The 10,546-nt window shown below is 50.3% G+C and overlaps 1 protein-coding gene across 5 annotated transcripts in view; it reads left to right on the top strand.

The window, feature by feature from the left end:
* The first annotated feature begins 4,212 nt into the window (after window positions 1-4,212).
* The window catches only part of GFRA1 (GDNF family receptor alpha 1), a 215,285-nt gene continuing 208,951 nt past the window's right edge, over window positions 4,213-10,546 (top strand). The window contains exons 1-4 of one of the 5 annotated variants that reach the window (XM_027596620.2): window positions 4,213-4,639; window positions 5,484-5,777; window positions 6,591-6,884; window positions 8,096-8,179. In XM_027596620.2, the coding sequence (XP_027452421.1) occupies window positions 5,738-5,777; window positions 6,591-6,884; window positions 8,096-8,179 (418 nt within the window). In that variant the 5' untranslated portion in view covers window positions 4,213-4,639; window positions 5,484-5,737. Of the gene's footprint in view, window positions 4,640-4,825; window positions 4,894-5,021; window positions 5,778-6,590; window positions 6,885-8,095; window positions 8,180-10,546 lie in introns of those variants that run through there. The other 4 variants (XM_027596621.2, XM_027596618.2, XM_027596619.2 and 1 more) reach the window with 4 other exon arrangements.

Below are 10,546 nucleotides of genomic sequence, written 5' to 3'. Positions count from 1 at the left end.
TAAGGAGGCAGAGAGATTTCCTAAGATAGGTTCCTAGGGGTCAGGCACCTTGATAGCCAATAAGAAACTACCATGTGCAAATAATGTTCAAAGGACACATCTTAATATAGTCAGCCTGGAAGAGGTCTCTGAAATCTGAGAGCAGCTGGCTCTTTCTGCACCGCCAAAGGGCAAATGTTGCAGTATTAGAAGGTGAGATCCGTGTCAGCATGCAGACCCTTACGCCAGCCTTCCAAGTTTGTATGATTACTATTTTCTCATTTTCCTAAAGGATTGCACAAGGTCTTGTGTGTCTATAAAAGCATTTTTAACACTTTGGGGGCGATTTGGCTTTTTAAAATTTGCCTTCGAGGATGAAGGCTCCAGGCCGATTAATTGTAATCTGGCCCTTCTAAATCCTTCTCTCCCAGAGAGAGGCACATTTCTAGATGATTAGAGAACTTCAGGTGGGAACGCTACTCTGCCTCTGGCTTTATGCCTTAAAATATGACCTAAGGCAAGCTATCATTTCCCAGAAATGAAATATGTAATATGTTACTATTAAAGTGAACCAGAAAAAGAGCATTCTATTACAATAATGGGTTTTGTTTAAAAAAAATGTAAATGTCAAATCCCCAAAGGAATAATACATATTTGATACTATTATTGGAACAGCAATACCAGTAATTGCATGAAGTGCTTATATTTAGTATTATTCCTATAGTAAAGGGATTTTATGTAAACCTTTCAGTAGAATTATTGTGTCAGAGGAAAATGAGAAACAACATCACTCATTATTCATGCAATCAATACACATTTATTGGAGGTGACTATGTGTCAGTCGTCAGTCTAAAGGCTGGGGATGCAGAAAAAGGAAGAAGAATAAGGAGGAAGAGGAGGAGAATAGAGTATCTTCCTGCCTTCAAGGAACTCACATTGCAGTTCAAGAGACAGGTATAGCAATTAACTTCAATGCGTGTCACACAGTTGTAATAAAAATCCCAACAGTGCCATGGGAATACACTACAGAGAACTAGTCATTCTGGCTGAGGGAGTCTTTGCTATCCTTAGTGGCCTGTTGGAGCTGAGCTGCAACTTAAAATTTCAGGATGAAGCACACATTGGGCAGATGGAACAGCATGGTCAAAGGCGTAGCATCAGCAGATAATAATAATAATAGTAATAGTAATAATAATAAATAAAAACATGGCACATTTAGGGAACAGTAAGTGGTTTGTGTAGCTAGAGGTAAGTCTGTCAAACTGCCTAACGTCAAATACTTTGATGGACTAGTTTGAGTTAGAGAAACTTGAGTGATTTTTGAGCAGTATAATTTTACAAAAGGAATGTGTTTTACATTATACTCTATAGGGCCAAGGCAATGCGAGTAGGAGACAAAATACTGCATGGAATAAAACTGTCATTCTCACCATGACTCATCTGTTCACTTATGAAAATATACTTACATGAAAAAAATGCAAGAAAATTGCCCATTTCACATGCTTATGGGTAGATTGAACCTAATTTTGTAGCATTAAAACCAATTTCCCTCTGAGAAAACATGTCACAGGGTATGACATGAACCTTTATCATTATTAATAATATTTGATATTTCGATGTCACCTTTCATCCTGAGATCAGTCCTGTACACATGAGAACAGATAAGCTCCAAGGAAACAGAGATAATATTAATACAGTAAGTCACATGCATTTCTAGCTTCCATATTCCAAGGACTTTCCAGCTGTGCGTTTGTCTCACCTTTAGAAGTTAGTGGATATAGGTGTAAAGAAGTAATTTTTTGTTAACTTGTTATACAAGAAGTCTTAAGGTAGACTAAGGGACACAGCCTTTACACACAGCTCTCCTTGGAAGATCAGCCTTTGACATATCCATTCCCCTTTCTTCGGCTTCTTTGCCTGATAATCTCCATTTGGAGTGGAGGACACACCAGCAGTGAGCTTGTCTTCATGGATTCTTCACCTTCTTCAAAAGAGTAGCAAGTCATCATGATCATCAACAACAGCTACTACTACTGTTCCTTACAAAGCACTCATTTCAGGCCTGCGTTATTCTACCGATCTAAGGTGATATACGTCACCTTAACTAATTTCACACCAACTGTGCAGTAGAACTTTCTGTGATGATGGAGATGCCTCCTACATGTGCTGTCTAATGTGGTAGCCACTAGCCCCATGCAGCTACTGAGTACTTGAAATGTGGCTAGTGCTACCAGGAAAATGCATTTTTCTTTCATTTAAATTCTTATAATTTTTATTGAAATAGCCATACGGCTAGTGACTATTGTATTGGATAACACACAGTGGCTTGGGGTTTATTTTTTAAAGAAAACAAAGCTCTGTTTTCATCATCAGTAAGGACTTAATGAGGACTGCCGTGAGTGAATGGTTCAAAAATATTCTTGAAGCTACAAATATTTTAAAAGAAGTCTCATATTTTACATTTGGGGAATTTTTATTCCACCCTTCCCCCATCGCGTTAAAATTTTGTTTAAACCATGTCTGTGGAACATTAGGGTAGCATAGAATCATTTCTAAACAAAGAACACTTACAAGAGATGTGGGTGATATCCTCAAATGAAACCTCGTTGTTATCCAATCATCCCATGTGGTCAGCAATGATGGAAACTAGTCTATCCATTGAGAACTGGAATTCTAATTACTAATTTCCCAAAGGGAGACATTCACCTCCCCTTATAAAATGGGATGACAAAAGAGGGTTTCATGTTTTGGGTGTCCGTGGAGAAACACAGCTTTCAGATAAATTCTTAATTCACTTTGGGCCCTCCTCTTACTAAAACCACCTCCCCGGGAGTTCTCTGGTTTGTGTGTGAAAATATGAGAATAAATTTAAGGTGAAGAAATTGATTAGAAGACTCGATTACATTTCCGCTTAGTCCGCTCAGTAACTTACACTGTTACCACTGTTAGAGAAAGAGAACTAAGTATCCCTTGGTTTGAACCATCTGTCGCGAAAATGTGACATATGTTTGCTTTGTTTACTCAACAACCAAGTGTAAACTGATACACTGAACAAGAAATCCGTGTATGGTGTGACCCTGAGAGCGCACACACGTGTTGAGGAGGGTGCTCCATGAGGGCGTCAATCCTCTCATACCTAACCCTGAGGAACACGTGCATAGGCGTGCAGATCGGAGGGGTGTCCCTTGGTTTTGGGCGCGGGAAGAGGCGCAGACACCCTCCAAACAATGCGCAGCACGCATTTGAGCGGCTGCTGCAACCAAGGGGCGCGCCTGGCTGGTGTGGAGCTGAATGGAGAGCTACCCACCCTCTCCTCTTTCCTCCTCCTTGTCTCCCCGCCCTTACTCCCCCGCCTCAAACTTTACCCAAAGCCTGTGCCCTTTTCAATTAGCCCCACCTGGATCAAGAGGAGCGTTTCTTTTCTCTCCTCCGCAGCCCGTTGTCTGGTGCAATGGTTTTGCAGATTTGACAGCTGAGCTCACCCAGACTCGATTCAAACTCGGTTTCCCTTAATGATGAACTTGGATATCAGGAAAGATCCCGAACCCAAGCCCTGAGCGGCCAGACCGCCCTCCGCCACTGTTCCATCGACTCCTCTCAGGACCCAGTGTAGGCTTCGTTCCCCTGGGCGCCCCCCGGTGTACGGGGAGAGGACTATGTGTTCCGGACGGGGTAGGGAGGTCAGCAGCATGGCCGAGAACGAGTGGTCCCAGAAATTGGGGCAAAAGGCTGTGTATGTGTTGGGCGTTTAAATTTATTATTACTTTAAAATTTACTCTTGAAACAGCCAAGATGGAGGTTAGCTTATAAATTTCCCAAAGCCAGGTCTGGCGCGGTTTAAATGCAGTGGCCGGGGGTTCCGCTTTTGTCTCCTTGCCCAAGCTCCAGGGGAGAGAGAGAGAGAGAGAGAGAGAGAGAGAGAGAGAGAGAGAGAGAGAGACTGCGTGTGCATGTGTGAGTGCGTGCGCGCTGGCGTGGATCGGTGCGTGGGCACATCCTGCGATCTCGGCTCCGAGGGTCTGGGTCTGAGTGTGTCCTTAACGCGCCAAGTCTTGAGTCATAGCGCGACTGACGTGGGGAAAAACTTTGTGTTCGGGAGAAGGGTCTGTCTGATTCGATTGCAATAGGACGGAAGAAAGAAAGAGCCCTTGTGCTTTGTGCCCTTTTGTGTCTGAGTGTGTGTGTGTCTGCGAGAGCGAGGAGGAGAGAGAGGGAGAGGAGAGAGAGAGAGAGCGCGTCAGGCAGCCCTCGCGGCCGGCTGCATAGCGCTGCGTGTCCTGTGCGCGCGTGCGGGGTCCGGCGCCGAGTCCCACCGCGGACGAGTGTGTTCATCTGCGGCGTCCGTGCGTGCGAGCCTCAGAGGGGGCTGGCGGGAGCAGGAGCAGGCCGAGGGTCCTCAGGCAAAGAAATCTGGCCTCGAAACCCGCTAGCCTCGCTCAGCTTCCGATATCCCTAACCGGCATCCGAGGGCCGGGGGGCTCTGCTCGGGAATCGTCCTGGCCCAACTCAGCCCGTTTGAGCTCTCGAAGATTACCGCATCTTCTTCCTAGCGCAGAGAAGTGAGCCCGGAAAGGGAACGAAGGGGCGGGGACACCCCCCAAAATAAATAAATAAATAAACTGGCTCCTCGACACAGCTGGACACGGTCGGTTGAGTCCAGGTTGGTGGCATTTGGAGAGTTTTCTCGTTCGGTGGATTTGGGAGCCCATTGCCGCTCCCCCACCCTCTTGCAGGCGCCCCTCAACTTTGGGGTCCCGGGGCGCGCGCGGCTAGGACTGCACCTGCCCCGGCGCTCCAGGGCTGCGGGCCGGTGCGCTCGCCCCAGGCGGTGGCGTTGATGAGCCCGAGTCCCGGGCGCCGGGCGAGCCTGTGCGCGGCGCGGACACCGGGGAGGGAGCGGAAGACCTACAGCGGGTAGGGGCGCGCGAGCCGGGTTTCGGCCCCAGCCAGGACGTCGGTTCCCCCTAGCCGGACTGCCTCAGAAAGGAGGCGAGCCCGGGGAGGAGCGGCAGACGGAGACCGCGGGCAGCGATTGGTGGTTTGGCTGAAGAGGGCCGGCAGCGGAGCGAGCGAGCTGGCTGGAGGAGGGGGCGGCGAACTTCCAGGGAGAAGGGGCTCTTTCTGCGCCAGGGCTGGAGAAAGAGCTGCCGCCGCCGTGTGCTTCGACTCCAGGCAGCTGCTCGCTCCGCTCGCAGCGCTCGGAAAGTAACGTTATTTATTTGCTTGCGTTCAGCCTCTTGGGTTGGACCCGATAGACACCCCTCGGACTTTGGGAGCTCGCGTCCGACCTCTCCAGGCCCTACCCTGCCCTTGCGGGCGGCTCCCCGGAATACACGTACATCCCCCCCCACCCCGGCGCCCCCTTCCTGCGCCGGGACCCAGTTAGGGGTGGGCCCTCACCCGGGCGCTAGAAAGTCCCCCAAGGCGGGAGCAGGGGAGGGCAGAGGGGCGGGGAAGGTTCTAGCGCTCTCGGCTCTCATTGCAAAGCGCGCTCTCCCTTCCAGGTTGGGTCAGACCTGAACCCCTAAAAGCGGAACCGCCTCCCACCCTCGCGCCAGCCGCCCGCGGGGAGCTGAGTCGGCGGCGGCGGTAGCGGCAGACGGACCCGGGAGTTTCCTCTCGCACTGGATGGAGCTGAACTTTGGGCGGCCAGAGCAGCGCGGCCGTCCGGGGATCGCTGTATGCTGAGCTCCCTCGGCGAGACCCAGCGGCGGCTCGGGATTTTTGGGGGGGCGGGGACCAGCTGCGCGCCGGCACCATGTTCCTGGCGACCTTGTACTTCGCGCTGCCGCTCCTGGGTAAGTCGAGGCCGTCGCTAGCTTTCTAACACGCTGAGTCTTTCCGAGGGGTCCTCGGGGGCAGCCCCCCCCCCGCCCCGCAATTGCAGCGCGGTTGCTCTGGGTGTGGGCGAAGTTTCGTTTTGGGGAAGGGGGTCTTGAATCCTCAGCACCCTGGGCTTGGGAGGCGGTGATGGCGCCGCACTTGCCCGCAGCTTTTTGTGCTTGGTTTTTATTTTCTGTTCTTTTTAATGGCTTATCCTGGCGGAGAGTTAAGAGGTCTGAGCCCCTCCAGCCCCGGGACCACGCTCCTTGAGAGTCCCGGGAGCTCGCGAAGGCGCAGCGGGCAGGTGGGGTGTGGGCGAGCATTGGACTGGGAGAGCAAACTTCGAAGGGAAAACTTTTCCCCGAATAGGGTCTGAGCGCTCCCCGCCCGGCGGGCCGCGGACCAGGGCTCGCCCGCCCCTCGCCCGGCGCTCAGCCGGCAGCCGCCCTCCTCTTCGGAAAGCCCCCCGGCTTCCGTCGGGCGGGGCCGAGCAGCTGCTCGGACCCCGCTGCCCCGGAGCGGCGGGGCGGACACGCGCGGTGGGCAGCACGCGCCCCGGGGCAAACCGCAAACAGCCCGCAAAGCCACGCTGGGCGAAGGTTGGCGTAGCCTGGGAGAGCCGGCGGCCGGAGGTCCCAGGGCGGGAAAATGACTCCCCGGCGTAGAGGGGCGGGCCCGCTGGCTGCTCAGGGCACCCCAGACGCCTGGTCAGGCACGCGCCCTCGCCCGAGCCGCAGGCTTCGGGGCCCTGCCCGGCCGCCCTCACGCTCCCTCCCCTCCGCCCGCAGACGTGCTCCTGTCGGCCGAGGTGAGCGGCGGGGACCGCCTGGACTGTGTGAAAGCCAGCGATCAGTGCCTGAAGGAGCAGAGCTGCAGCACCAAGTACCGCACGCTGAGGCAGTGCGTGGCCGGCAAGGAGACCAACTTCAGCCTGACGTCGGGCCTGGAGGCCAAGGACGAGTGCCGCAGTGCCATGGAGGCCCTCAAGCAGAAGTCTCTCTACAACTGCCGCTGCAAGCGGGGTATGAAGAAGGAGAAGAACTGCCTGCGCATCTACTGGAGCATGTACCAGAGCCTGCAGGGTACGCGCCCACCGTCCTCGCCCCCCACCCCCACCCCTCACCCCTCACCCCACAAAGGCAGGCGGGCCCCTCGGCCGGGTCCGCTGACCTCATCCCCTCCTCGCTTCTCCCCAGCTGCAGAATGAGGACCTTTCATTGGCCCCCAGGGACAGCGGCAGCTGGTGTTTGCTGCCTCCCGAGCAGCATTGTTGGGGCCTGGTAGTTGGAAAACCCATGAGGGGGGGGGACACCCCCCCCCCCCCGTCCCGGGGCCCCAGCTGACCTCTCTGAAACCTGGTCAGAGCATCCGAGTAGGAGCCCATTAAAGGACAGGGCAGGAACTCACAACTTCTTTCCAAGGAGAGCTTCAGAGGATAAGAATACAAAGATTTGTCCTGAATCCTGTCGGGAGTTTCTCCCCTTTCTTCCTCCCTTCTATCTGTTCCAACATAAGATAAAGAATTAAGAATAAAAGGTCCGGTAGACTCTATCTTGACCCTCATCAAACCTGATCAAAGGCAGAAAAGCCATTTGTCATCTTAGATTAGCTGAGTCCTGAACCAGCTGGTGTGGTTCAGCCTTGGTTAACACAGAAGTGGCTTTGAGAGAAAAAGGGCCACTTGTCACAACCATCCATTCCAGTGGGAATTTTTTGGTCCTTGTGTGCCAGAGGTGGCTGGTGTCTGTAAATCTAACACAGCCATCCAGTGCATTCATTCTCCACGGAGACACCAAACATTTGTAACCTACAGATTTGACCTCTCAGCTGCCTCCTACTTCAGAACCTGTTACAGTGAAAACCTATTTCAGAGGCTGTTTCATAACCAGCATCCCGGCTTTCTGGCCACATGCTACATTGAGGGGCAGAGAAATGGGGGCCTCCTTTGGGTCACTTTTCTTCCATTGGCTCCCGGAGGTAAGCTGGGCTGGTGACATCACTGGTTCCTTCCTCTCTTATTTCATTCCTTTGCAAAGAGTGGGAGAGTTTTCTGGCAAGATCAGGCTGGGTTGCTCTCCAGTGTTTTCATGGCACTCTGGGGGAGAGGAAGGACAACAAAGGCAGAGGGAATGCAACCTAACCATAGCCAAATAGATGCATTTGAGACTTTTGAAAGGTTCAGCATCTTTTTGTTACACAATCATAACATCGTTAGGTTTTAGATTCAGTAACAAAAACTCCCTAAAATATGTCTGCTTTCCAGATCTAAGCCCCATCGTTCTGTTGTTTTTAGGAAATGATCTGCTTGAAGATTCCCCTTACGAGCCAGTTAACAGCAGATTGTCTGATATATTCCGGGTGGTCCCATTCATACCAGGTAAGCAGATTCGTGCTTCCACTTGGATGCCTTTGCCTGCTTGAAATCCATTGGCTTGCATTCTCTTTGGCTCTCAGAGAGCGCCTAAGTAGATAGTTGAATGGTGCAGAGTTTCTGGGAAATTAGAAATAGGATGATGATAATGAAGAGGCAGAATGCCTAGAGATGATTGTATGACTTGAAAGTAATTCTAAATGAAGTAATGTGGTGCAGTGATTTGAAAGAGGTTGGAGGGAGGTGACTTGGTTGAATTTTTTTTTCCACATTGAAATATGATTGGCTAGCTCTTGCATAGGGACTTCTGTCTGTAGGTGGCAATCATACTCCCTTCTTGCTACCTACCATTCACAGTGCCTCCCGGCAAATGGGATGCCTGTCAGTGATGCCTCTTACTTTATGAGACTTCTGAAGATAATCTTAGATTGTTGAAGAGTTTCGGATGGACTCACTTGTCTGCCTTCAGCTCTACAATTTGTTAACAATTCTATTTTTAATCTGTCCTGAGCAAGTGTGTGCATGTATCAAAGAATGTCTTACGGCCCCAGTGGCCCTTGAAAAAGTGGTCTCGCTTCCCATGGTTTGTTTTGTTGTCTGCGATTCTCCGTTTGTTTTGGAAGTGAACTTAGTTTCAGAATTAAGTTTTTCATAACACTGGCATTCAGACAGCCCCATAAATAATGAGCAAGGCAGTAATTTCTCTTAATGACATACAGATTCCAGACTGATGTTGTCTTTATTTGTTTACACTTAAGGCATTTTCTCAAGTATATACAGCCATCACAAATGATATGTTTTGTTGGTGGTTGTACATGGGGGTGAATGTTGAATTTTATGAGATGATGGTTTGTTACGGGTGAGAGTGTTCTGGTGTTTTAAACACTTTCTGTTTTCCTGCAGAAAGCCATAGAACCAAGGGTGTATGTAAATACCGGTATTATGTGTCAGTGTATTATACATACGTTCATTTACTCACAAACATCCAATGAGTACCTAATATGTTCTAGCCATTGGGATTTTGGCAGTGAGTCAGACAGATGTCGCCCCTGCCCTCGTGAATCTTAGAGACAGCCAGCAACTGGCATTTATTAAGCCCCTATTTTATTCCAGGCACTGTGTTAAGAACTTTTTTTAAGATTTTATTTATTTATTTATTTGAGAGAGAGATCAGAGGGAGAGAGACAAGCAGACTCTGCACTGAGCCTGGAGCCCAGTGCTGGGCTCAGTCTCACGACCCTGAGATCATGATCTGAGTGGAAATCAAGAGTCAGATGCTTAACTGACTGAGCCACCCAGGCGCCCCGTGTTAACAGCTTTTTATCATTAACTTAGATAACAATCTTCATGTGCATCTTGGGTATTATTATTTCGATTTTAGGAATGAAGCAATTGAGGCAGTGTGAAGCTGAGAAACCAGCCCAAGATCACAAAGCTCATGATTAACGAAACCAGAATTAAACCCAGATTTGTTTGATTCTGAGCTTTTGTAACATCCACCCCTTGTTACCCAGAGTGTGGTCTTTTGACCAGGGGCATGGACATCACCTGGGAGTCGGTTAAAAGTGTGGAATTTCAGGCTCCATCCCAGACCTACTGAATCAGAACTTATGTTTTAAGAAGATCCCTGGGCTGGGTGCTTCATATACACATGAAGCTTGAGAAGCATTTCTCTACATTATTCTGTTTTTGGTTCAGAGGAGAAGTGTGTGTGTGTATGTGTTTTGGGATAAGATATAAGGGTATAGGTTTAGTATCAGAGGCATTCATGTATTATGCAAATAATGCTGATGATTTGCACCCCGGAGCCCTGCTAATGCTCCCTCCCCATCCCCTTGGCCCAGCTGGGGCAGTGTCTCAAGTACTGGAGGAAAGATGCACAGACCCATCTGAGCCCTCACAGGGGCAGGTCTTTAGGAGCTGGGGTGGGATGGGGCCCATGGCATAGAGTCTCAAGGCCAGATAGAACCTGGCCTTCCTAGTGCTTGGAGGGGTAGTGCCTCTTACCTGCTGCCTGCCCCCTGGAAGCCTTACTCCTTACCTTTGTGCTGATGCTTGGAGGGATATGAGCCTTCCTGTGGACAGTGAGAGTGAGGACGCGGGCTAGGAGCAAGGCTCATTTGGGTTTTAGTTTCAGAACTGCTAGGGACTATAGGATTGCAACAGACTCATTTTCCCTTTCTGGTGCTCTCTTTTCTTGGTATAATGAGACCATGGGAATAAATAATCTTTAGTCCTAACAGGTCACGATAAGAGGGAAGATTGAGGTCATCTCCAGAACCCATTTACTGTGCTCTTCAATTGTGTTTTCAATCCTTGCATTCATTCTACAGTTACAATGGCTTGGTCATTCTCAGATACCCCTGGGTTGCC

The sequence above is a fragment of the Zalophus californianus genome, chromosome 15, assembly GCF_009762305.2.
Source record: "Zalophus californianus isolate mZalCal1 chromosome 15, mZalCal1.pri.v2, whole genome shotgun sequence".
Lineage (NCBI taxonomy): Eukaryota > Metazoa > Chordata > Mammalia > Carnivora > Otariidae > Zalophus > Zalophus californianus.
The sequence above is the reverse complement of the archived record's forward strand: the minus strand, read 5'-3'. Positions and strand labels throughout refer to the sequence as shown.